This window comes from Pagrus major, chromosome 22, assembly GCF_040436345.1.
Source record: "Pagrus major chromosome 22, Pma_NU_1.0".
In the NCBI taxonomy this organism is placed as follows: Eukaryota; Metazoa; Chordata; class Actinopteri; order Spariformes; family Sparidae; genus Pagrus; species Pagrus major.
This window is the reverse complement of record NC_133236.1, coordinates 19669288-19696921: the sequence shown is the minus strand read 5'-3', so window position 1 is coordinate 19696921 and position 27634 is coordinate 19669288. Positions and strand designations below refer to the sequence as shown.

Below are 27634 nucleotides of genomic sequence, written 5' to 3'. Positions count from 1 at the left end.
CAGGATTTAACTGTTAAATCAGTACCTTGATTCCTCAGGTTATCTCAGGTCTACAGTATTTATTAGTAAGCAATATCCTGGGGCTGGAATTCAACAGAAGGTCCTCTTCTGTTTGTAAAAAGTCACACAGATTCAGTAAATAGTGTCGACCCACGTGTGGTTACTGAAGGTTTTGTGTACTCTGGCAAAGTCACATCAGGGTAAATAATGTGTGGAAAATAGTAAGAGACGGACAGAAATTAATTCTATTTTGGCAAGAACATTGCACATTTGTACGAGGCCCACACTTAAGAGTTAGCGCCCACTTAATTGAGTTTACCCTGCTACCATAATGAGAATCAATAGGATTGTGTGCAGGGGGAATAACCCTGGGAGCTACGAATTCGGATAGTTGGATTTGCCTTCCAACGTAAAGTAAACTTTAGGAGTCAGACCTCAGATACTTCATAAACTTTCAGAGGAACTACTTCAGTGACTTCTGACCTCCCAGGAGAGAAATGTGTGGCAAAAGAATTTCCCTAAAAGGATGGATAAAAAGATTGCATTCATCATAGTTTTTTTTACCCTATCCTGTGTATGTGCTTTGTGTCTAAAGCTGCAACACTGAGTTGATAAAGTGGTAAGTAAATTGAAATGACAAATTGGCTCTGGGAAATGTGATGATTCATGAACATTTTTCACATTTTTTTTAACATGTTAAAGACTAAACAATAGTTTGGTTAATAAATCATCTGCAGATTAATCAATAATAAAAAAGAATCACTAGTCACAGCCCTATGAATCATGCTCTGAAAGAATAAAGTATGATATGATCCAGTGTTATGAAGAAAAAGACCAAAACAGATTGTTGGGTTCATTGGAGGATAGCTAAATTAAAATCTAAAAAAAACAATATTGTTAAATGTTGTGATCCCGCAGGATAATTTTCACCTTAGATTGGTTACAGACATGCACAAACACGGCAGAGGAAAGTGGTTGAGCATGATGGGAAGAAACCCGAGGGAGAAAGTCTTCATTTGCAACAATGTCACATCTTTTCCTCCTGAGATATTTTAAATTAGATGAGCAATCGTATCTGTGGAAGTAAGCGTCTTGAACTGGAAAACTAACTGCTCATTACAGCAGTGTGAAGGAAATCTACTGTACAGTGTCTCCTTAAAAAAAAAGAGCAACTAACAAACAACAACACTCAAGTTTTCTTATTCTTCTTGAAGAAAATGCTTGTTCACTTGCTTCTGTGTGTGTTTGCACTCAGAACAATGCAAAACACATGTGAAAACCGAAGGTAATGCAATAGATGAATTCTTTTGGGACAAAGTTTTTATTATCACATTGTGGGTCCATGGTCCGAGCAGCTATTTGGAGCTTCTCGACATGAATAAGACTGGAAATCCTCTGCAGGGGTTTCATTGACAACAGCTGCATGGCAACAAGAGCCAGACAGGCTGTCGAACTCTGCCGTCCTGGCCCTGAGCAGATGTGTGCAGTTTTCTAAATGAGGCATTACGAGGCAGACGCAACACGACAATGTGTTTAAGCTCCTTGGTTTCAGAGCTCCAACCTCCGACTGAACCTTTGGCAGAGCAGGTGGAGGAGCTGCTCTTCACATTCCAATGAGGCCACAGCATTGTGAGTAACACTTTCTATGAAGACCACATCTGTAGTGCGTTATGGGGGCACTCGCAGTGTATTATAATGCATTCATAATGTTTAATGACAACACTCATAAAGCTTTCTGATATAGATGTTACTTATAATGAATTAAAAGTTGAAGTGTGACCCTTAGCATGAAAACTATGGTAAGACTTTCTATGAATCCCATATATATCTATTATGCATTATGAACCTACTTATAAGGCATTATAATGCTCCTATAGCACTGTATAATCATATGAGCACTCATGAATCTTACTTATGCTTTATAACAATCATAACTCATGATGACCCCAATGTCTATTACACATTAGTTAATAATGTGTTATAGTGTGCCTTTAGTTATAAACAATCATAAATATTCAGAATGCTTCATAACAATAAACATTATAAAGCACATCAGTACATTATAATTGCTGCTCACTCACTATTTAAGTGAGGATTATGGTGTGTTACAATTCTTATCATTGTAATACACTTTAATCATTTTATAAGACTTTATTATTACTATTATAATGCTTATAATATGATTATAAGATACTGTAAGTGACTGTGTGGTGCTTTAGGTAAAGTAAAGTAAATGAAATCCCTGTTATAGGCAGATGTGATACATTACAAGCTGGATAAGTCACTATAAATGGTCATTGTTTGCTTTAAGTAAAAAAAAACGGCGCACGATACACAGTGAAATGTTTTTGTTTATAATGCATTCTAAACATCAGTGTAATAATGAGTGTGTGAGAATGTTTCATTTATGCATTCACATGGTTACTGACCGTCCTTCACACTCTGGGTGCGTTAGGTACTGTTAAAGACGATCCTTGAAGAGATTCCAGACTCTTCTCCTGACCCATAAATAATGGTGAGCTAATGGACGACATTGACCAGTAATTACACACATCTCGTCTGGTGCCCTCTTGTCGGATGACACGATGATGTGATAATCTTTATGATGTATGACAACATGTGTATGTGCCGTACCGAAATCTTCTCTGTCAACAGATCTGTGTTTGTATTAAACTCATATATTCAGGTTAGGACAACAAAGGCAATGGAAGATTGATAAGAAGCACAACGTTATTTCCACATCAGTGTTATGATTATTGTTATAAAGCATAATCAATACTCAATAGGTGCATTATAACACATTATAACTATGTTTATAATATATTATAGACATGGGCTTCATAGAAAGTGCATTGCATTTTACTTAAGACCAAAAATGAAAGACTATGATGAAGCATGCATTATTATATATTAACTCACCACAGTTGACCTTAAGGTGTGTATAGGTAGTTATAATGTATCATAAGTCAACCTCTATAGTGTATAACTACTCAGAGCATCCATAAGTCATTTGAACCTGTTGAAGGAACAACTTTAACGCCCTTTAGCCACCTCACATGGAGCTGACAGCCTGTCCGATGCTCTCGGAGTAGCGCATTCGAGCATCAACAAAAACTTGAAGAAAACAGCCCGAAGTGGACTCGGGTACAAAGCTTTTAACTCTGATGCAGACGGACATGTCATCGAAATTTTATTTCATAAAGATTTTTATACTTTGGACTGTATCCCTGAACTTATTCACTCTAAGTCACATACTGTTTCCTGACTGTCGATATACTGCATCAGAAAGCATTATATGCCAAAGTATAAAACTTCAGAGTGCTCCCAAATTATCTTCCATTTTTCCTTCTGACCCTATTCTAGAAACTTAATATCAGCTTATTTTTCTCTCTTCTCAGAATAAACTAATAACATGTTTGGACAGACCTATTTTAATCAAGTTAAGTCCAGTGTTATTGTTCCTTTTCGTTGCCCATCCACACTTCTTCATTTTTAATTTCAAAATGTTATTAAGAAAGTTATCAACAGTCCGACGTCCAGTGTCACAGTTGACCACACTGATGAAAAGAGCCAGTGAGGCCGTGCCCACGTCTTTCCATGACTGTGTGTGTGTGTCTGTGCATGTGTGTGTATGTGTGTGTAAGTGCATAGCGACAGTCAGGAGGCCAGTGTAATGCAAGAAACAGGTTTTTATTATATTTCAGAATGACAAATAGCTATGGACATTAACTTTTGTTGTTTCAATACACAAGCAAATCTGTATGGACAATCATTAGGTAGATGAAAACCAAATAAAATAATTTGTACACATATTTTACAATACATACTGTAGTTCCTCACTGGCTAAAGCAATATGCATTATGCAGGAAGGTATTGCTATTCATATAGTACAGCTAATTACAGTTGATATGAAATAAAAAGCAAAAAATAAGTTATTTAAATATCAATTACATATACAGAATGTGCAACGTCTGCCAAGCATTTCATATATGTAATTAAGAATTTTATTTTTTGTAAGACTGCAAAAACAAAACTGGAAGTGAAGAACTGGAAAGAGGTTAACCCGTGAATGGTTATCTAACTTGGCAATGGGAACTCAATACTAAAATAAAATACCAGCATAACCCACTGAAACCCTTTACAATACCTGACAACAAACGTCCATTTGTGGACCCGTGAACAAAATGTAGCCAATTTCGCCTATAAAACAGCTAGATTTACCCTCTAAAGTGCATTTACAGTGTCAGTATTTTCATTCTTTACAAAACACTCCCAGGGTCGTTTACTTTTTTTTTTTTTTTGTTAACAATGACCCCCTCCACCATTCTCGCTTTCTCAGAGCACCACTTTGATTGAAGAGAAAAAAAGGCATCAAACATCTATCTATCAAATGCCCACTGCAAATAATAATAAAAATAAAAAAATCCTCTAATTGAAGCAATAACACTTGGTCAAATTTTTAAAATGTGAAATCCGTGGAATAAGTCTTCAGGTCAGATCTGAGTAAAGACTGTTAGAAATAAAAGGGAAAAAAAACACAAACAAGGACTAGTTGTTAGCTCACTTACATGCAGTGTGCAAATGAAATGAGTTTCTGCTTGTTTTCAGTTCAGTTTTTGGCCCAAAGTTTTCTATAACAGGCTGACCCGACGCAGTGTTTCCCTGATATGCAAGACAATTTAGTGTCAAAAGTGTATGCTGACATTGTAGGTCAACTTTTCACCTGATATAATAGCTGTTCCAAACCATCTATCCTCATTGTGTTTTGGCATAAATCCAATTAAGAATTTCAAACCAGCATTGATTATAGCTACAGTATAATGTGTCCCAAACAGCTTATTATCCAGCGATAAATCAAATTCCTCGACTCTGTAACCAAAGCCCAATAAATTCCAGATATGACAGCCCAGATGTCAGCTGCGTCTTTGGAACATTTTCACTTTCTCCTCCCTCCATGGTCCCACAACCATCTGTATGGAACATGTACAGTGAATGTGTTGGCATGTTAAAGGGATGTTAAAGATGTGACGATGTCTGCAGTTTTTGTGGTTAATCATCTGGGGATGCACACATGTATAGAAACCACTGATCCGTCAGAGGCGCGTTTTGTGGTTCACGTCCATGTGCATCGCTGAAATGATCCGTTTGAGTTCATAAAATCTCAGTTATTTCTCACAGACATTCAGAACAAAACAAGGCTTGACACCTTTAACACAGTTTCAGCCTCAGTCGCGGTATAGTCAACACTATCTGATGAAGCTATTCATTCATAATGGTAAGGCAACTTAATATGTGCTTGAGATACACAGGGAATGTATTGTTTGCTGTGAAAGCTGATTGTGATTACTTGAGTAAAACAGAGCTTTCTGTAAGACTCATACCGGAAGCAGGGTGTGCGTCCGAGATATGCAGTGAAACGATCATACAGTATAATATGAAATACAAAGGTGTGATGTCAGCTTGTTTCAGCTTAGCAATGACTGAGAGCTGGCCCCCGAATAAGGCCGCGACATTCAAAAAGGCAAACACAATTTTTTTTCAACATATAAATCATTTTTAAACTCAGATATGCGTTATGCTATAATACAGAAACATGATACAAAATAAGCCGTCTCGAAACCACCAGTTATTCAGAGCTTGGTGCGTGTATTAAGTTGATTAAAAGTCCAGATATTAAGTGGATTCTGTCATCGTCGTTATAAACCCATTAGCTGGAATGAAACGTTTGAATGAGGAGTAAATCACTTTGGCCGAGCTACTTCCTTGAAAAGACCCTCAGAAAATGTTGCCTCGCCCACAAAAGATGAAAATGAAGCACTTATGAAATATGCAGGAATTAAACCGTCTGTTCTGTATTTATAAAACATCCGTCCTACAAAAGAGTGTGCAATCTTCCTTCAAGGCAGATCCAAGTCTTTATTTTAAGACTTCGGGGGTGTCTTCAGAATAGAAGCCATCCCACAGAGTGAGTCTACAGTCTTTTTTTAAAAAAAGGCAATTGATATCTCATCTTGGCTGTTCGGAGGAACTCTTCGATGCCGTAAACATTTCAGGAAAAGACAGAGTGATGAAGAGAGAAAAATCAGGGAGCCGGGTGGCTCACTTAGAGTCTTTTGACACGTGCGAGACAGGAAGTGCTGTGGTCACTCGGGTGATTGTTGAGTCCCGTGGCCAATTAGCCACCAATCTGGCCACCTATTGACCATGTTTAAATGAGATGGTACTGACCAGTGAGTTAATACCTGTTATTTCATAGGACTCCACCAACATGGTTAGGACTGCACCTCTCTGTGTGCGCCGACCGATCGCGCCTCGCTGACCAGCCGACGGGCGTGTCTTTCATCCCGCACCCCGGCTTCCCACACGCTGCTCTCCGTCAACAAGGCCACGCGGCTCAGCGTGTCGATTCCCGCCGCCGCCAGTAACGTGGTGTACATGGGCAGGCCGATGGAGGTGAGCCAATCGGAGACTGTGCTGATGTTACCTGAGACCGCAGGCTTCCGGCACATCTCTGTCAAACCTCCAGAAGGGATCTGAGGGACACAATGGATTGAAAAAGAGTTAGCTGCCACACAGGAGTAGTGACATGACGATGCAGTGCCCCCTTAAATTCTACACACTGGCCCTTTAAGTCCCAAACCACTTGAGGCTACTTATAACAATAATACATTGACTTTTAAAACAATATCTCCACATTTACCCAAGCTTGTTAAATATTTAAGCCAGCATAATAATCACTGCTCCTCAAATGATGGCGCCAGCCCTGGGCACTGGGAAATTACTGTCACAACTGGCCTGTTTTCCAGGCTGCATTGTTACTTTCCAGGAGAGCCACACTGAGCATTTATATGGCTCTATAACTCCAAAAACTGCTTCAACATCCTCTCCATTGCTAAGTTCTCATGAAAATCGCTGGCGTCGCCTTACCGCCATGCGGTGTTGCTTGCGGAGCTCTCTGACTCGGAGCTGGTCCATGGTGGAGGCGACGTCCTTGACGGGCTGCTCCATGTCCTCGGAGTAACGCTGCACCAGAGGCTGGGGGATGCCACAGCGGCCATGCTGGAGGAGAGAAGGGGAAGACAGAGACATCAGATGGCACTATATTAAGAGAGGAATACATTTCAACCACATAAAAAAAAGATAGAAATCTTTGTTTTCACGGAAGAGGACAAAATGTCAGACATCTGAATGTGTCAGAGAGCAGTGGATAATCCACCAGAGGCGTGGGGGGATGGTATAAAGGAGCATTTTGATTTATAAAGGTAATTATGAAAATCGAGTTCTAGTTGTTCCTGAATGAATGAAGCAGACTAATGGCATCAAATTACTTGTCTCAGAACATCTTCTGGCAACGTAATGAGCACAATTCCACAGGGAGCCGTAGAGACGTGAAGACCAACGTATAGAAAATACACTCTGAAGAAACTTGGGTCAGTGTGTTTTTTCTGCTGAACTTTCTGAACATGTTTCTTTGTTCTCTCTCGCTTTGTGTAGACACCTGGAGCGATGGCAGGTTTCCAGCTCAAGGTCTGGTTTTGGTTGGCCGAACTTGACCGGAGATCTTTTGAGGATGAAAGCGGTGGGTGGATGGAGGAACTGATCTCTCCGGAGAGAGGGATGGAGAGAAGGTCACACAAGCCTACCCTTCGTACCGCCTGGATTATGTGGGGCCAGATGCCAACAATGAGTTGTGCAATGATTTTTATCCTCACTTATTATGCCTGGGGCTGGATATTGTTTGAAATCTTACAATACTTGTGCCAATATGATAGCTGAGATTTATTTATTCAGGGGAGGCTCACTGAGAACTATGCTTTCTTCTTCAGGAACACCCTGATCACATTCACACAGTTACGCATTCACGCCTGGAAGCTGCTCAACACAACCGCGGTCTGATCTGCCACTGGAGCAGTCGGGGCTAAGGGCCTTGCTTAAGGGCGAGCATTGAGTGAAGATTTATCTCGCTGGTCCAGGGGATTGAACTGGCAACCCTCCATTCACAAGCTCGCATATCTAACCTTAAGGCCATCACTGAGTTTTTCACTGCATCAGTGTTTAATGTCCTCTTGAGCAGCCTTGCAGTAACTTTAGATAAAATATTGTCCAAAAGTCTGCTGATTTCTTAATGTATATCAGCAAATATGTATACGACAACGCTCCATTTTAGTGCCTGTTGCTTTAAGACCTCCAGTCTGCTCTGATTGGTCAGCTCTCACAGGCCTGCTTGGCAAACAGGGGTTATACAGCTGTTTAAGACTCAAATTCAAGCACTTTCAAGGTACCTAAACCAAACACTTCCCGATTCTCAAAGCCTTTATCATCACATCAAATAGCCAGAGTAATTAATGTATTATATTTTTACTTTGTTTAAACGTGTTTTCATTTAATTCTTGCTAGTTCTGACACTATACAACAAATATGAGGGGAATCTGTTTTATTATCAAATAGATTGTTACATTGTTTACATGAGTGATTGTGTGGAGGTGAAACACCAGATTATTTTTAAAACCAAGCATTTTTCAAGGATTATTTTTGAAATTCAAGCATATTCCTGAACTTGAAATCGTAAGGGCTAAAATAAAGCATTCTCCAAAACCTTGTACAAACCCTGAACCACAGCAGCAGCGTGCCTCTCACGTCTCTGCCAATCTACTTCTGTCTAACAGGAATCCAGCAGCGCTTTGCTGTGGTCTAACGCACTATTTCTCACCTCATCCCTGGATGCCTCCGTGTGTGTGTGTGTGTGTGTTTTGCTGCCAGTGTCGGGGGCTCCGACATGTTAAAGGGGCCCAGCCTGGGGTCTGGCGAGTGGCAGAGGGTTTTATAACCCCGTCTGCCTTCAGTGAGAATCAGCCCATAAACTTAACAGTCTGAACCGCATCATAGTGAGACTCAGCCCACAGTCTTTCACTCAGCTCCAGGCAGTGTATTTATGATTGTGCATACACACACACACCCTCAGTCTTACATACAAAAAGGCATCCGCACGCTTAAAGAAACACACAAACTTTTCACTCTATTAGTCTCTATTTTTAAACGAAATGAGTTCCAAAGCAAGCTGCTGATGTTGTTGGCCATGACACAAGAGTAATTTGGATCCAAGCTGCAGTCAAATTATGACTGGGTTAAGTTAGGCATGTTACGATGCTGAACTTAAAGAGCCTGACGCCAGACAAGTATAGCCCCGAGGTGTCTTGGAGCCCCATTCTCACATTAACCATGGAAATATGACTTCATATGCATTTATTAAATGTTGGCTTGGATGTGGTTTTTAATAAAAGTCTCACCTCGTCACTATACTATAAAGGGTGTACGTTAATTTGAATTATCAGCACACAAAAAGTGTACAAAAAGCTCAGAATGATCAATTGCTGACGGAAGTTTGGAAGTTGTTGAATGATGTATAAACTGAATATAAATGTTGCATCTGTGCACGTATCGATCTGCAACACAGCCTAAAGTGGTGCCAAATGTAATTTTTTATCTAAATTGTGATTTTTTCTTTCACAGTGTTTAGATTAATGATACTTTGCTAACCTTGTCAGAGTAGGGCTCCTCTGTAAGATCGATGCCCTCAGCTTCCAGGCGTTGTTCCAGCAGAGTGAGCAGGTCAGGACCCATCTTGGCATGGGAAACCTTCCTCGCAACGGCCACCTTGCCCCCCAGATCTGAGAACCACGGAGGCTGCACCGCTGGAGGAGTGCCTGACTCCTCGCCCATGGAGGAGGCGGATGACGTGGCGCAGGGGCTGGCGGGGGTGCTCGGTGTCTTGGCGGGCAGAGCGGGGGCACTGGGGCTGGGGCTGGGGCTGCTGCTGCTGCTGCGGATGATAGGGCTACTGGGGTGAGAACGGTTGATGGAGTGGGTGGGGGAGGGTGTGGGGGATGGCGAGGAGGGCAGGGAGAGAGGAGGATGACGTAGGCCGTTGGCAAGTCTTTCCCTAGACTTCTTGGCAGGAACTGGTGGAGGGACTGGTGGCTTTTTGGGGTGAGTCCGGATGACCCTCTCCCCGCTTGCATTGGACTCAGGGGGGCTCGGAGTTGGACTGGAGAGGAGCTCTGGAGGGTTGGGGGACTGGGTTGTGCGACAAGGTGGGCGGAGAGGCAGCTGGGAGGGCACGGGCGGTCTTTCAGCCCTTCCTCTTGGGCTCACTGGTGGAGTCCTATTCAGAGCTGGAGAACCCTCGTCTCTACAGACCTTGATGGGGCTACTGTTGCCTGATTTGGGCCTTTCCTTGGTGAGTTTAAGCTCCACACCCAGATCCTTCTGCTCAAAGTTCTGCTCCCAGTGCAGATCTCCCAGAGAGTGGGAGCGTTTCCAGGGTCCAGTGGGCTGCGGGGGCCCATCCAGGTCCTCGCAGCTGCGGCTTGCTGGGATCGGGGACCGTCTTTGGGCCTTGCGCAGCCCCAGCAGGTTGAAGCCCTTCAGGGAGGGTTTGATGAAGAAGCTTTTCGGGAACTTTGTGCGCTGGTTCTTGTTGTTCTGCTGCAGAGCCTCTGTCGAGAGGGTCATGGGCAGGGTGGGGTAGTCCGGAGACTGGAGGCCTGCTGAAGAACGACTGGAGCGGGAAGCTTTTCTGCTTTTACCTGCAAAATAAAAATATGCATCTTCTCTTAGTAATGAGATGTAGACACTTTTCACTCTGGTGTAATCACAAGTGTTTTCCCTCTTTTGTGAAAGTGCTAACAAGGTCACTCTTTAGCTCGCTACAAACATCTCCATTAATATAAAATCTGATCCATATTAACAAACTGCACGATACATTTTGGCTGCCTGCCACTGTTTTGCTTTATTTAAGAGTCTTTTGATAGTTGCTGATTTTGGCAAGGATGGAGCAAATTGCTATGGAGAAGCAAAGGAAACAATATTTATGACAGTGTGACATAATGCTCTGGATCATGTATGTTTGCATCATTGGAAAACATGTTCACAACACCAATTATTCCTGACAAGTCTGCCAGAGCCAAGTCTTTTGACAAACATTCTTATCATTTAAGGCTTATCTGGAAAGCGCAGTCAAAATTAGACAAAATGTTTCTGAAGAAGGGATGGGGTGGGGTGCCACTGGGATAAGATAAGCTCTCAGACTCACGACCAAACTGGCTGATTTGTTGTTGTCGTAGCAGCAATCCCAAATACGGATATCTGGACGGGACAGTTCAGAAACATTTGGAACAAAAGGCTGAAGCAACTTACCATCTATCCTCTGGCTTACAGAGCAGAGTGGATGGATGAAATGGATGGGTGCCACAGAGTGTGGCTGGCCAAAGAGTTTTTAAAATGGTTGGATGTCAGGAGAACGTTCAATTGATGGGATGTCATGAAATATATTAACCGCTCCCAGAAATACCAGTGCAGTTAAGCATATTTGTGTTTGCATTAAAATTAATTACATGACAGTTCCAAGAGATATATGTGCGGGAAATTTACGATCATAAAGGAATGTTTGATAATAATGTTTAATTTGTGTGTTGACATGGTTACCAACCGTCCTTCACACTATATACTTATGTTATCAGACTCTGGGTGTCTGGAGGTGCAGATAAAGACGATCCTTGAAGAGATTCCAGACTCACTAAATAACAATGAGCTAATGGATAACACTGACCAAGAAACACACACATACTGTCTGGTGCCCTCCTGTCTGATGACATGGTGATGTAAGAATTTGTATGATGTGAGCTGAGTGAATGTAATGCTCCTTTAAGCTTTTGTGTGGCTGTGTCCTTGTGTATATGCTGTACCAAGAGCTTCTCTGTCAACAGATATGTGCTTGCATTAAACTCATATTTTTACTATATTAACTTTCAGAGATGAAATCAGAGCAGAAGGATGTCTACTGACTAGGTTAGCACAACAACATCATCACTGGCAAGTTATATATTACAATTCTGTCTACTATGTTTTTTATTCACTGAAATATAATAACACTGTGTAGACGAGGGCTGCCCAAAGTGGAGATGCAGGCCAAAGCTGGCCCACCAGATGTTTCTGGCCAAAAAAATAACAATTTAAAAAAATAGTTATATAAATTGCTGTTTAAGCTGTTTACCTTTTGTGAGGTAAAATGGTTTTTAAACATGTACAATATCTAATTTTTTATTAAATAATATTTTTTTTTCATCATGGGCAATGATACTTTGCACAAGAAGTCAGTCATTTTAGAGAACGTCCTAGATCCTAGTACCATTTCTGACATTATGTAGCATTGTTATGGTTATATGACTATGCAGTAGGTGTTTGCTTTTGGCCCTTGGCCCAGTTTCATTTCTGGCACCCCAAATGAAAAAGCTTGGGCGCTACTTAACCAAAGTGGTATGAATACTTGCATAAAAAAATGTATTCATTGTTTATATTGAAATATAATGAGAAATATTAGACTGATTTACGATACATGAAATATGTTGTTTTCAAATAAAAAAACACACCATTAAAAGGTGCAATATGTAAGAATTTTAGTTCTGATGTTATGATGTCTAGTGAAGTTAGCATTATAACCAGCTAGCCCGACCCGTCCAGGTCCACCAACACGTTGCCGGTGCTCCGAACTTCCAGTGCGAATCCACTAGCTGCACGGCTAACTGAGCTAACTAGCTAATGGCAGCTATAGTTAGCAGCAGTTAGCCGTTACTTGGGTGACATGTCCTCATTCATGTATGAAATCTACAGGCATTTCTTACATACTGCACCTTTAAACCTAAAGATGGTGTCATTGATTTTTTTTTTCCAATCATGGGAATCAATGACTCAACATCACCATTACTGCCTTTCACTAACTGACCAGTACATCATAACGCTATGTGTGCATATGAAACTGATGAGTGAATGTTGATAGACTACAGAAATCATTCAATGACATGAAGAAGAGTAACTACATCTAGTGACAGGAAAACAGATCAGACACATGTATGTTACACTGGTTAAAAGAGAATACATTCAGGGCTCTACAGACTTCCCAAAAAGAGAAAGTTTAACAGACAAAGTCTGCACAATGAATTTTGAAAACCTTCTATTATTTAAGTTTTGCTTTGCCAATTCTCTAGATTAATAAATATGCAGACATAGCCATTAAAATACAGTAACATATTCATGATTTTATGAATTCGTAAAGGAGAACTGTGGAACCCTGAAGCTTTAAGAAGAAATGCAGAATGTTGACTAAATGTTATGCAGCTGGTTAAACAGCGTTTAGTGGCATGGCAGGAAAATACAGACAGGAAAAAAAAGGCGAAACATAAAAACAAAGCAAGCGGCACCAGAGTCCTTTTATTTTTTTTCAAAAGAAGTGGCTTTTATTCCACAACTCAAATCTCTACTGTGGCAGATTGCACACTTTACTGCTTAACCTGAATGACACATAAAACACACATAAAAAGGGAAACCCAGTAGTTAACACTGGGACCCGACAGTTAAAGAGAGAAGACACAGTTCGACAAAGCAGTGATTTATGAGTTATGGAGCTGTTAAGAAAGAATGTTCTGTGCGGAGGAGAGAAAGCATACAGAGTCTTAATGCGGCAGGAGAGAGCAGTTTCAAAAAAATAAACAAAAAAAAAGAAATTTCACAGATAAGACCTCAATGAACCTCAATAATCAGAACTCCTGTACAATCTATTCACTACAATTTAAAAATATTTTCATCCACATCTTTTTTTTTTAGGCACATACTGTATGATTGTTTGTGCAATATGGTCACTAGAAACACAACAAAAGTGACAACTTGAAATGGTTTGAAGACAAAAGATTGAACGGGCGGCTGCGGCGTGTTAACTGACTAGTACATTTTTTAAAAACCTCATCAGCTTATAGAATCACCACCGCAAAAAAACAGGCATTGTACCCACATGCTACCCTGCAAGCTTGTTTTTCTATATTAGAAACCACTTAAAATAAATACTTTCTGGGCCCATCATCATCCTTCTGATATCCTTTTATCAGCCTTGCATCCACAGGTGTAAGAGCTGGAAATCTGAGTCCGTGACTGGGCAGCGAGTGTGCTCTCGTCAGAACAGTTCTGTGCACTGGGGAGGATCTCCCCCTCTGTGCTCCCAGCATTGTGGGGCGGACTAGGCTTAGTGGTCTTGGACCTGGCTCCCTCTCAGTTACAACTGGACTTTGGCACTGACGATACAGAATGCCTATAAGATGGAAAGAGCGGTGAAGAAAGTGGAGTGACAGGATAGCAAAAGTTAAAAAAAAGTGTATGGGGTGATTCTCTGGAGCACCCATACTAGAGGAGGGGTAAAGGTGTGAGTTTTGGGGGGCAGCAAAAGGAGTCCAGAGGAGAGGCATGGGTGAGGTGTTGGAGAAGCATGGCGAGAGATGGAGCAGAGGTGGAAGGCCCACAGAAGGGGAAAAGGGCGAAGGAGTCGCTGTGGAACTACAGCAGGGCTAGGGCTAGACCGAGACTAGGTCTAACTCCCAGGGGGGCCTCGGGTAATGGCGGTCTAGACTATGCAAAGCTATCATTACCATTCTCCAGGTTCTCATTGCTCTCGTAGCAGCCGGAGTCTCGCGGGGAGTCTCCCACCAGGCCCCGACCCTCAGACAGCAGCTTCTCCTGGGATCCCGACAGGCCGCTGCGTTCTGGATCGCTGCTGCCTGAAAATACACACAGAAAATAGCAACATCATCAACATTAGTGTGTATTTCCATCCATTTTTAAATTCTTTATTGGCTATTTTATTCCTTTATTAGATAGCAATGACAGAAAGTTGCTGAAAACCACAGGGTAACTCCATAACCATCATTTAAAAAAGTTACAGTGTGTAGGATTTGGGGGCAGCTATGGAATCAACAAATCAAATATTGGAATACGATAACCATAATTATGTTTTTAGTAGTGTATAATCACCTAAGCCTTTTATATACAGAGGAAGCAGATGGAGGCAGATCCTCTACCTCGCAGTCCGCCATGTTTCTACCCTCATGTTTCTACAGTAGCCCAGAACAGCCAAAACTAACACTGGCTCTGGAGAGGGCCTTTTGCATTTTTAGCAGCCAATGTAAGGGACGGTGAGATGAGGGGTGTTCATTTTGTTGCAATCTGTAGCCTCACCACTAGATGCCGCTAAATCCGTCACACTGGACCTTTGAAAGGATTACTTCCGGTGAATGTATCACCCTTTCACCAGGTATTTGTCACCATGATACATTAATATCAACGTTTAAAGGTTGCACTTCATTACTTTTATTACATATGGTAGCCTTTGTTATGCGACCACACAGGTGCACATGGACACATTCATGATTTAAGTTCCAGGTCCAACTAAGCCATTTTATAAAAGACAAAGATGAGTGCAAATCCTCCTTGTCATCATTCATTTGTGCTTCTAAGTGAGGTCATTGTATTTCTGTTTTGTATTTTTCTTTGGCTGATGTCACCGTTTTGGGCATTGTAGAAGGATGATGGAGTATAGGAGGTTGGAGGATATGTTGAAAAGCAAGAGAGGGGATGAAGATCAAACTGGAATTCTTTCATATGTTGATTCTGTGATTTATAAACTGCAAAATTCCAATAAACAGATGTTGAAAAGTTAAGAAAGTGCTGGATTTCTACATTTTTTCCCTTTCATTCCAGGGAAGGGGAGTAGATTTTGGTGAGAACTCCCAGTGGATCTTAATTCCAGGTGTTCAACCTCCATCAAAATACAGATATGATACATCTGTTACTCAGCCAAGGAGTTTAAGCAAGTTAGAATCATCACGCAAGTGTGTTCTCACGCGTCTATGTCTACTTACTGTCGTACTCCTGTAGCAGCTCTACGGCGGTGAGCAGCACGGCTCTGTGCTGAGGATCTCTGATGTTCAGCTCATCCAGGTCCTCCTCCTCCAGCAACTTGAACGTGTCCAGGTCCTCGTAGCCGTTGAACAGGAAGGTGGGCATGTGCTCCTGCGAGACAGAAAAACACCACTCACATGTGAGTTGAGAAGCCAAGAATGAAGGTGTGCAAAGACTGAAGACAAAATACACTGTGGATCTGAGTCATGGGACCAAAAACGAAAGAAGAAATCAGGGGTAGAAGCACAGAATAGCACAAACATAGAGGTGGGGTACACACTTGTCATCTGCTCATAATTTCCCATCCACATTGTATATTTTTAAACCACTGCTGGGCCAAATCTACGCTGTTATTTTGATTTTTGAGCTGGCACGTAATCACTTCAAGCTGCGGTTAATTCCATTAAACAGTCAACGCGCTTTAATGTGGCACAAACTTCGTCGTGTTGACAGGCGTATAAAAGTGGGTTGTAGCGACGTTAGCGCGTTAGATGCACCAATCAAGAGACGGCGCGAAGTGCCTGGCCGCGATCCCGAGCTACTCGAGCTGCGGCGAACGGGACTTGAAAGGGAATCCCGCCGACGTGGTGTGGAAACAAGGAGAAATGAAGGTGGGAACGATTACATCAAAGCGCTCTGCAAACCACGGACGGCGAAATTTTACACATTTCCACAAACAAACTGAGCTCGGCACCCAAACCACTGAGTTATCGGAGAGGGTGCAGACACGGGGGGAAAAAAGGTTTGAAATCTAGATACGCCCTGTGTGAGTGCGGTCAGCTGACACCATCATTCAACACACTCATTACTGCTTCCACTTTGACAAATAGACTGTGTGTCACCAGCAAGACCATCAATTACAATGGTGGAGTCCACGGCAGAGAACTGCCAGTCTCTGCTCTATTTCTGCTGGATGATGCAGGACTAAACAAAAGGACCACCAGCTAACACAAACACAGGCAGCCGGGGGCCTCTCGCTCGCAGTATTTTTGGTCTTTTTGGCCCGTCGAAGAATCTCAAACGCTCCAAATCCGGAGATTGTTTGGCAGGAGAATCCGCCGGCCCAAAAGTGTGGAGATTTACACTTTCTGGTCACAGACAGGCTCTGTTGATGTCTGTTCCAAATTTTGGCTTGCCGGTTTTAACCAAATGTTAGCTAGCATTTCTGAAAGTACACAACAACAACATTCTTGCTCCCTTGATCTGTGACAGCTCACTCATAACTCATACTGTATTTATGAAGCCTATGGAGCTCAAACTATTTCTGTGAACACTGTAAATAAAGATCTACAAAATCCCCCCTTCACAAACAAGAAAAATAAACTGTCATCTAGTGAATTTAGCTATTGTTTAACAAAAAAATTTACAATGTGGTAACCAGAGAAGATTCAGAAAAATTCCCTGGAGCCACCATGAAACTCTACATGACCTCACACCTTGGATTGGTCAGTTATTTCAGAGAGATACATCAAAAAAAGGTGTCTGAAGTGGACAGCAGCAGTCATTGCTAAAGCTAAGTGTGCTAGGTGCACAAGAATGGCAGAGAAAGGGCAAAAAATTAAATAATTCCTAATGCTAACATTCTAGCTTGTCGATGGTGAGTCTAAAGGATAGGCACATTCGTTGTTTATGTTCATTATGATAATGTTATCTCACTTGTAAATGAGTTGGCTCAAAGCACACACCAACAGCAGTGAGCAACCTGCTGGGCCTTTTTGGGTTGAGGCACATTCATCATGGCTATTTTGCTCGTGTTTGTATCACTGTGTCACTTAATGGTTTCTTTATGTTTTTATTAGACTTAAAAAGCCAAGAGAACCTGTGGAACATGGCAAACTAGTGTGCAGTTTTTTGTTTTTAGAGGTGACTTTGCCTGAAGGTAGGAGTTGGGATTTTTTTCGGTTGGACACTTTCAAAATCTAGCTGTCTCTCGCCGGTCCCTCAGATCTCACAGACCCCAGCTTTCAAACTAGTTTAAAAAAAAGCTTTTATTTAAGCAATTAAGCTTAAAAAAAAAAATCAAGATTATTTAATTCGATTTAAATTCATTTGCTGCGATATTCATGAAGAGTAAAGTCCACTCGTGTCAACACGAAGTTGAATAACTGAATGCAAATGGTGCTTGACGCAGCCATTATGCCTAATGAGGAAACTGTGGGACTGTAATTTCATTTTTACTTTTTCATAATCAGCAGGACACAAATGAAGGAAAGCATAGTTAATAGGAAATGGCTGCTACCTCTAAAATGCTCCATATGCGATTAGTCTAACTCGCCTACTGCAGGAATCCGTGGGTGACTAAGGGGACGCGAGCGCTCTGATGCACTTGTTACACCCAGACTCGCAGCGCAGGGACGCCTGTGCTGTAAAATGAATAACTCTGAACGTTAATCTGCGACTTGGCCATCAGTGCTGGCACGAGATAAAACACACAACCCACAAAGTGTTTTTCTCTTTTTGTCTCTATTTGGGGAGGTGAGGCGTGCTGGCTGCCTGAGTGGGAGGGAGATGATATCAAGCTCACAGCTACGTGTAGGTTTGGATGAAAGATGCGAGTTATGTGTTGGGGCGTGGTTGCGACAATGTGGGTGTTAATGTTTATGCGTCAGTGTCGGATCAAACATCCTAAGCCGTGCAGCCTGTAATTGGCTACACTATACTTATCTCTGCTCGTCTGCAAATGCATTGTGGGGATGTTTAGTTAACACAATATTTTCATTTTCTTAAGTTTTGTTTTCTCTTATTTAGGTGCCAGGTGGGTGTGGTTTCTCAGGTCGCACACCAAATCTGGCACGCCTGCTCATCTACCTTGAGGTTGATGCGCTCCAGCAGCTCCTCCACTGACGTGGGTTTGGGTGGTCGGCCCTTCCTCCTTCTCCTCACAGGCCTTTTGGGCTTCTCCTCTTCTTCACTCAGCACGTCCACATAGATGAACTTGAAGGTGCCCACTTTGTTGTTCAGCAGGCCCATCCACGTCCCCATGGGCGGCTTACTGATGATGTCGATCACGTCGCCGCGCTGGGAAAGAAGAATTTAGAAATTATGACCCAACACTTTCGTTTGACATTCTTAAACTGTTGATTGACCAAAAGACTAGTGTTGAAAAACTGGACAGTTAAAGAGACAGTTCACCCCAAAATCTGTTTATCCACCTAGATTGTTTTGGTGGGAGTTGCCAAGTTTTGGAGGTATTTGCCGTAAAGATGTCTGCCTCCTCTTGGATATAATGGAACTAGATGGCAATCGGCTTGCGATGCTCAAATGCCAAAAGTGCATTTCTACATCTACATAAACAACAAGCTAGCTAACTAGGCTAGATAATGTTACAACTCAGCAGAGGAGGAGAACTATAATATTCACACGCTGCACCGTCAAGCGTCCGCGAGCAGATTCATGCTTCTTTCTGCACGATAGGTTGCCAGGTGTGGTTCGGTGGAAAGGAAATAGTTCCTACATGAAACTGCTCACAGCAAGGTCTGTGGGGGATTTTGAGTGACTCGGTCATGGTTTCTGAAAAGTGACAGTGCTGTTGAGTTCTTCAGATGTGTTTTTTTGGTGCTTTGAGAACTACAAGCGGTTATACTCGACAGAAGGTGGACATCTCTGCGGCCAATATCTTCAAAACTTCGCAACTCACGCCAAAAACATCTAGATGGATAAATAGCACTACAGGTAAGAGATACATATGTCATATCCATGAACAGTAATCATATCTGTAATAAGACTATGCACACAAGTGAACTGATCAATCATATCCATGTCCCAAAGTGTGTTTTACCTTCAGTTTGAGGGAGTCGGTGTCGTAGGGGCTGGGGGTGAAGTCGGTATGGACTCGGGCTCGGCCACAGAACGGTCCTCTATAAGGCGGCTCTTCGTCATCGCCGTCCTCAGACTTCACACTTTCTCGGTTGCTGGCTGACGAGTCAGTGGTGCTCACTGTCTGACCACCTGCACACAAACAAACACACATGGACATTTTATAGAGAATGACTCACTGTAAAGCCGTCACTGATCACTTGCTACGTAGGCGTTTATATGCACTGATTAACTGGAGGTTGTCTTCATTACGTCATCATGGTCGGTAGATAATAGCTAGCATTTATCAAGTAGCTTTACAAGGCAAGAGTGATTTTATTTTTTCTTGTTTTTTCTTCATTCTTGTGTCTGCAGTGAGTGGAAAACTTTAACAGGCTCTTAAACACTTGCATTACAGATCCCGTGGAGTATTTTTCTGCGCTTTCTTTCTGTATCTGAGGAAAGGCTGTTGAAATCATTGTGGGAATCGGAGAGGAAAGACTTCCTACCTAATCATTACCGTATGTTTGCCTGTCTGCCTGCGTACTTTTTGTGCATGTTCTAAGGCTTTGTGATCACTGTGAGATGGCCAAGTCGTCAATTTGCTCTGAGCTCGAGACGATGGAGGGTATTTATCCACGGAGACGTGACGGACACAACAGGTTGAAGTAATCAGAAGTTGTAATTAGATGAGATGGCCTGAGAGGTCAAAGCACACTCGCACTCTATGAGATCATGACAATGTGAGACAGCTGCTGTGACAGGGTGTTTTTAGAAGGGAGAGATGTGTCTTTCATCACTCCACAAAAATCATAATTGGTGTACATGTAATGCCAGAAGCACACAGAGGTTAAGTCAGCTGTATTTGAAATAAGCAACTGGAAGAAGCAAATGTTATGAGCACCATCTAGTGTTAAACAATGCTCAAAACACGCCAAGCTATACGCCAGACTACAAATATTCAGATTCCCTTTACTTACATTCAATATTCTACGTACGTGTAACATAAAAGGTGCTTCATGTGCCCTCAAATCCATTTAAAAACATCACTCTCAAACATCATCTAAAATAATAGCTCTTGTCTTACTCATTGAACTCTGTCCGCTGAGTGAACTACGCAGACTTTCCACGGAGCCTCCGGCCTTCAGCTTCGGCTTCTCCAGAGAGTCGGTGTCAGGCTGAGGGGACTGAGGGGAGCCAGGGGCTCCATCCGGACTTGACTGAAAGACAAAATAAAAAAGAGAGGGGGAGATGCAGATGGGTAATGAAAGGACATGGGGGAAGGATACAAAGGAAATGTTTGTGCAGTTATGAGGCAAAAAGGATGTGAAGGTTGGGAGAGAGGGGAATAGATGGAAACAACGAATGGGGATTGGGGGAGTGGTAAGTGGTGGTTGGTGTTATTTTTTTATAATCTTTATTGAAAAACAGGTATTTATCTATCTTTTTTCTTATTCAAAGACCTGATAAAATAATGTATTATAATAAGGAGCTTTTTCTTTTCTGCTTCTCCTGTCAGCCATAACTGGTTCACCCTCATGTTCGATGCCTCACTGTCAGATATCCTGTCTGAACAGAGTTATTATAGTTTCTGTATTTTTCATTATTTTTATTTCGTCTTCAATTCAATTTATATTCAGTTTGTTTCCAGTGTGGGTTTGCTCATTTCAGTTTCAGTTTTATGGTTAATAATAAAACGTTTTTATTAGTTTCCGTATTAGTTTGACTTTTTAAAATTTTTTTATTACAGTATGTTTGGGGCGAGATTTAAGAGATCCAGAATAGCTATTACAATATAAACACAACAATTTTCGAAGACAATTATCATAAATTAACAAAGACTAAAAAACATTTCCTGTATATTATGTTTTGTTTTGTAGGAGTACACAAAAACATTCCAGTTTATTTTTGCCTTTAATGTCCAGTTTATCTTTTTATTTCAGTAAACTAAAATGTTTGTTCACATCTAGTTTTAGTTTAGTTTGAGTTAACTACAACAACTTTGTGTCGGAGCAACTTACTTAAACAGGAATTAAGACAGATAATGGAAGAAATAATGTAATTCAACTGGAACTTTAAAATTGTGTATTACTTGACGAGGTTCAATGTATTATTTTTGCATAAATTAGTAAAATCATTGTTATTTAAACCTTTAAATTTGTTCAAATCTTTTAAGTTTTCCTTTGAAGAAAAAAAGCCTCTAATAATGAAGCAACAGCAAACATCAACACCTCCTGTAACAAATTTATTTGTTTCAGTCGTCCACTAGGGGGCATTGTGGTCCATAAAATGACCATCGTTCAGCCATTGAGACATGGCAATTAATTTCTCTCCACTCTCTCCCAACCAATGGCTCCTTGACTCATGCCAGGATATGTGGGTCACAGTGCTGAGACCACCATGACCGACAGATGTCCAACTGCGCATTAATGACACATTCTGCAGGGCGACATCAAAACTGCAGGACTGGCCAGGCCACTGGTGAAGCCACCGGATGCCCAGAAAAATTAGGCCACGGCAGATGAGACAGCCATTACAGTGTACTCCCTCACACTTCAAGTCTCCATTTTCCTAAGAGTTAGCAGCCTCGGGGAGACTTGCATCACTCCATGAGCTCAGCATGAAGTGCTCCACACTCCACCCTTAACGCTGGGCCCAGAGAGAACAGGGTAGAGAGAAATCCAAGTGTGTGTGTGTGTGTGTGTGTGTGTGTGTGTGTGTGTGTGTGTGTGTGTGTGTGTGTTTTAGTGCTGTATGTTTATTCTGTAACTAACACAAATACTCCACCACCCACTCGCAGCCTGTGGACAGAATTTGTGGCTTACACTGCAAAACATCCTCTAAATGTTTGCAGAACACGCAGGGCTTTTCTGTCTTTACAACGCCGCCTGGCTCACTGTTTCGAGGATTAAAAGCATAATGTGTGGATTTGTGATACTATTTATGTGTTAGCTTCTCCATTTTATATCTGACTATGTTTATATGGGTCTCATTTGGCTTGAAAACCTCAGCAATGTTGAATTTCAGCTACAAATGATGCAAAAACAATCGCATCCATGTGTGTGTCCGCGTGTCTAACCTGCTCAGACAAGGAGCTGCTGTACTTCTTCGACATGCGTTTCCTCATCGTCTCCTTGACCGACTTGACCTTCTTGCCCAGTGAGATCCGAGACGTAGTGGGTGACTTGACCACCTCTCTGTATATGGCCTCCTGGTCTTTACTCTGTCAGTAGAAGAAGGGGAAAGGACGGACGGGGAGGAAGGAGATGACAAAGGGCAGGGAGATCACAAAAACAAAAAGGAGAAAATGGAAGAGAAAAGGTGATTTAGTGTGACGGGAGAGGTCAGATCATGCCCCTCAAAGCCTCTTCTAATTTCACAAGCTGACAGCGCTTACATTGGCCTCCGATCCGGCGTTGACCACATGGAGCGAACGGTTGGACAGGTCGAAGCCTCCAAAGCTGCACGTCCTCTGTAAGGGGGGGGAGCCAAAACACAATCAAATGAGTCACATTCAGAAGGTCACGTTACACTAACTCCCCGTCCACGCCCGACTGAGGGTCAACTCACAAATGATTCATGCTTGGCACAACACAGGCAGCACTTTGATTAATGTACATGGGCATATGGTTTGTATGTATGCGGGGGCATGATGTCATATGGGACTGTGGACAGCCAACAGACATGATGTAACACAAACTGTTATATGAGCTCCTCTTTAAATTTGCGAGTTTGTGCGCTGCTCCTCGGCAAATGAGCTGTTAAACTGACCGTGGAGCGCACGCAACGAGTTGCTCATATGCTTTAAAAGTTGAATCCCTGGAGAAAATATTCCTTGATGTGGCTAAGCTAAATATATATATATACACAAGTGAACATATATTAATTGCATTTCAGCCTTTTTCGTGGTTAATTATGATGGGTGCGAAAACTGGGCTTAGTATGCAAACATGCACAACATATAGGTTGGTTTCTCAGGGCCGACAATATGTTATTTTCATCAGAAACACTTTTAAAGAGAGTAAATTGTTTCTGCTGAGAGGACAGGGTGATATGGAGATTTTCTTTCTTGACTTCAGAGGACGGCAAGATAAGGGGTACACAAAGGGGAACTGTGACATGAGAGGAAAAAGAGATGCAGGATCTTATCGCCGAGCTGGCTTTGACTTTTTGAGTCCTCCCTAAGCTCTGCAGTAGGTCACACACAAACATGTAGACACACACATGCACATCTGCCAAAAAAACAGTTCAAGTGGGGCACTTGATGGCATTTCTCCTCTGCTTCAAAAGCCATTAACGTCTAAACTGCTCGATTAAAACGCCCCTGAAACCCCCCCCTTGGGCGAAGATCCTCCGTGTGAGAAGGCATTTGCACATTACGAGTTTTTATATTAGATGTCCACAGCTGCAGTCCACATCACAACTTCCCAGGAAAAGCACAGTTTGGAGAACAAACATGTTTGAAGAGACGTCCAAAAAAAAGAACTCGGAATGTCATGGCGATGTTCGATGGAAATGGACATGCACCCAGTAAAAAAAAGTCTCTCAAAAGATAATTATAGGAAAGAAAAACAACTAAAATCACATCTGCAACCATAGAGGCACGGGCCAAAAAAGAACACGAAAAGCAACAACATAAAAAGTGGAGGCAGAGAGTTTTTGGATGAGAACGACCTCCAGTGACTTCACTAGAACACGATAGGACGCAGGTGCACTCAAAGCTGCAGGATAGCTCCACTATAACACCACCGTGAATGTGCCGCTAATTCTACTCGTACACCCAGACTGTGGATACATGTGAGGAACAAGTAGATTACTTGTTTTCATGCTGGTTGACATTACAAAGCTGATGCGGTTTACCTGTTTTTCTGTTATTTACATTATTTTCTGCTATTGCACTGTACTCAAATACCATGTTTGGTCGTCCAGCCTCCGTCAGGTAGGCTAAGTAGCTCTCCCGGTAAAGTACATGCCTCGTTCAGACCACTGAGGTTGACACCAGGGGTTCAAATCCAGCCTGTAGCTTTTGCTGCATGTAAAGTAAGTAAAATTTGGCCAACAAAAAAATAATTTTAAAAGCACAAGAAGTTCTTTAGACTAAAGTTGAAAAGACGTCTAAAATTACATGGTTAAAAGCCTTTTCAGCGTCGGCAAAGACGCTGAATAGACGTCTTTTGGGTGTGTTTTTGCTCAGTGGGAAAGACCATTCAGTCACTTCAACTTAATAAGACCATTCATTGAATATGTCTCTGAGGCTGCATGCTGCAGTTCTAAGGAGGAGCAGCTTCATGCTTGTACTACAGCTCTTTCTTTCGCCCACAGGGATCAGTGTGACTGTGCGTATCCTTCGGGGGGGGGGTTTGACATTTACAAAAGGCACTTACAAAACCTCTGCTGTAACTTAACCTCCCAAGTGGGCCAGTGCACATCTCAGAATCATTTTATATTCAGCTGAAAAAAAAAAAAAAAAAGGTTTAAAGCCAAAGGCATACACTTAAAGGTCAGAGAAGATGACATTCCTCTAAGGGCAGTTAGGTCTGTGATAGATACACCAGCCCTGAGCCTTTTCCTGTACATGAGCACAGCTGCAGTACTTTGATGTGGGTTTATAACTCAGATAATACTAAACAGGTCAGTTGAAGTCACTTGACCTGGCGTGTGTCTTGTTTGTGTATGTTTCCTGCACCTTCACCTATCACCTCCGAGCTATTTCTGCAACTTTGAAGCACCGAGTCCTGCTCACACGAGGCGGTCGATTTGAATCTCACGGTCCAAACTCACAGACTTCTGCTGGATGCGCAAGAGCACCCGCTTGGTGCAGCGGTCCACACTGGCCGCCCACTTCCTGTCCGCCTCGCGGTCCTCCTCCAATAGACAGCGGCGCTCAGCGCGGCTGAGGGTAACTGGGCGCACCAGCTGGGCCCAGTTGAGGTGACCGTACAGGCTCCGCTCTACCACATAGGTGATGTTCAGCTCACTGACTGCCGTTCGACCACGCAGCCTGCGGGAGGGGAACACCCAGCTCCCTCCCCCGCTTCCAAAACCTTTTGATTTGGCTACGTCACAGCGTGCAGGGGAGGAGGGGGTGACAGACAGAGGGGAGACAGGGGTCTTGGCGTTGCGAGAGCGTTGGTACAATAGGTGCTTAGTGGAGTAAGCGTAGTTGGGGTCAGGTTTCCGGTGCGTCCAGCTGCCATGGTGCCGGTTGGCAGGTTGGTGCTTGGGGCTGCCTTGTGGACCGTCATCCAGGGATATCAGGAGGCGGGACTGGGCATGGGGTTTGGGGCGAGGTTTGGTGAGGCCATAGTAGGCGTAGAGAGCTTCGTTGTTACTTACCCCATGGGAGATGGAGCTCAGGGCCTTCCGCATCTCGCCGTCGGTCGTGGAGCGTGACAGCTTTCCTTCGTCGTCCAGTCCACAGCCATCCAGCTCTGAGAAGGAAGAGCCACTACCTCCAACGCCAGAGATGGAGCCTCCCAGGCCCCCAGAGCTAACCGGGGTTCTCCTGGGGGGCCGGATGAGGCCGTGGGTACTGGAAGACTTGCTGAAGGTTTTGACCAGCTTGTGACCGGACCAGGTGTCCAGGCTACTGGAGGAAGGGGAGTTGGTCAGACTGTCTGTGTCTCCATCCAGAGAGAGTTGATCCTGGGTGAGGGAGGGCAGGGAGATCTCCTGGGGCAAAGGGGGCTTCTTTAGGACTCCTGTGTACAGAGCTGTGTTGTCCTCACAGGTGGGTAGTGCGTCTAGATTCAGAAAATCTAAAGAAGGAGAGGAAGATGACAGAAACATTTACTCAGGAGGATTTAGACATCTGAGTCTGTGGAGTCTCATGACCCGTGTGTGGTTTTCACAACCACAGCTAGCCAGAAAATATTTCAAAACACATTCTTAAAGTCTGAGTATTGGGCAAAACCCATGACAGAAGAAAATGTGAAAAAAATTATTGCTTTTAAAACTAGGCATGGATTTTAAATAACTCTCCGCTGGATGCAGAAATGCTGCCATAAACTCAACTTTATCTCAGTGAGGACAACAGCTCAAAAAACAGATTTTCAACATCCAACTTTCACAAGTTATGAAGTGTGACGCCTCAGACACAGTCAGAATGAATTTTAATTTGCTGTTATAAACAATTAGTGACGGATTTAAATCATGTTCAACTGTAAGGCATTCAAAGCAACTTAGGTGGCACAAACCTTCTGAGCCATGTTTCTTGCCCTCCTCCACCTTGATGAGTTTTTTCCTGACCCGGCGTGTCGAGTTAACCAGCTTGTGAAGCCGCTTGAACTTCACAGAGTCCTCTGATTGCTCATCGTCCGACTGTTCACGAGACTGGTGGGAAAGAGAGAGAGAGGGAGGGAGGGATGATAAAATAAAAGGGACGGACGGTCGTTGACTTTTAAATTAAAGGAGACATATTATGCTCACTTTCAGGTTCATAATTTTGTTTTGGGTTACTACTCTTATAGGTTTACATGCTTTAATACTCAAAAAACAATTCAGCTTTCTCAGACTGTCCAGTGCTGCAGCTCTGTATTCCCCCTCGGTCTGAAGCGCTCCGTTTTAGCTCCTGTCTCTTTAAGGCCCGCCTCCCGGATACACAGTCTGCTCTGACTGGTCAACTCACACACACCTTAGCCAGCTACGCTCACCGTTTCTCCGGTCTGCTCTGTCGTGTTTTCACCTTCCAGTTAGCTTCAGTTCCACCATGAATATAGGCATAAATTATGCAAATGTGTGACATGATGACATAGTGATGTTAAACGGAACGGAAAAGCATAATACGTCTCCTTTAAATAAACCTTAATCAACACAAAGGTGCAAGCAGGAGGAACTTCTTCAGCATAACATTTCATCAACAGCAACAAAAATAAAATGTATGTTTTGGTATAAGTAATGAGGTAAAAACAACCTTTGACAAATACATTTGGAGGATGCTGTGATGATGCGATAGATGGGAGCATTGTTTAGGATGGAGTCAAAGTTAGTGAGGTGAGAAATGGAGGATCTGAGGGATGGCGGCACGCCACATCGTGTCAAGTTCATATTGTCACAGTGA

At 42.7% G+C, this 27634-nt stretch overlaps 1 protein-coding gene across 5 annotated transcripts in view; it reads right to left on the bottom strand.

The window, feature by feature from the left end:
• Positions 1 to 3671: 3671 nt before the first annotated feature.
• sash1a (SAM and SH3 domain containing 1a) overlaps positions 3672 to 27634 on the bottom strand; it is a 180725-nt gene continuing 156762 nt past the window's right edge. For 4 of the 5 annotated variants that reach the window (XM_073493193.1, XM_073493194.1, XM_073493195.1 and 1 more), the window contains 12 exons: positions 26772 to 26907; positions 25912 to 26333; positions 22973 to 23047; positions 22655 to 22798; positions 20663 to 20795; positions 19559 to 19728; positions 18589 to 18798; positions 15741 to 15891; positions 14472 to 14600; positions 9538 to 10586; positions 6928 to 7059; positions 3672 to 6533 (listed from right to left, as the gene is read on the bottom strand). In XM_073493193.1, the coding sequence (XP_073349294.1) occupies positions 6273 to 6533; positions 6928 to 7059; positions 9538 to 10586; positions 14472 to 14600; positions 15741 to 15891; positions 18589 to 18798; positions 19559 to 19728; positions 20663 to 20795; positions 22655 to 22798; positions 22973 to 23047; positions 25912 to 26333; positions 26772 to 26907 (3012 nt within the window). In that variant the 3' untranslated portion in view covers positions 3672 to 6272. Of the gene's footprint in view, positions 6534 to 6927; positions 7060 to 9537; positions 10587 to 13235; positions 14138 to 14471; positions 14601 to 15740; positions 15892 to 18588; positions 18799 to 19558; positions 19729 to 20662; positions 20796 to 22654; positions 22799 to 22972; positions 23048 to 25911; positions 26334 to 26771; positions 26908 to 27634 lie in introns of those variants that run through there. The other variant, XM_073493197.1, reaches the window with a different exon arrangement.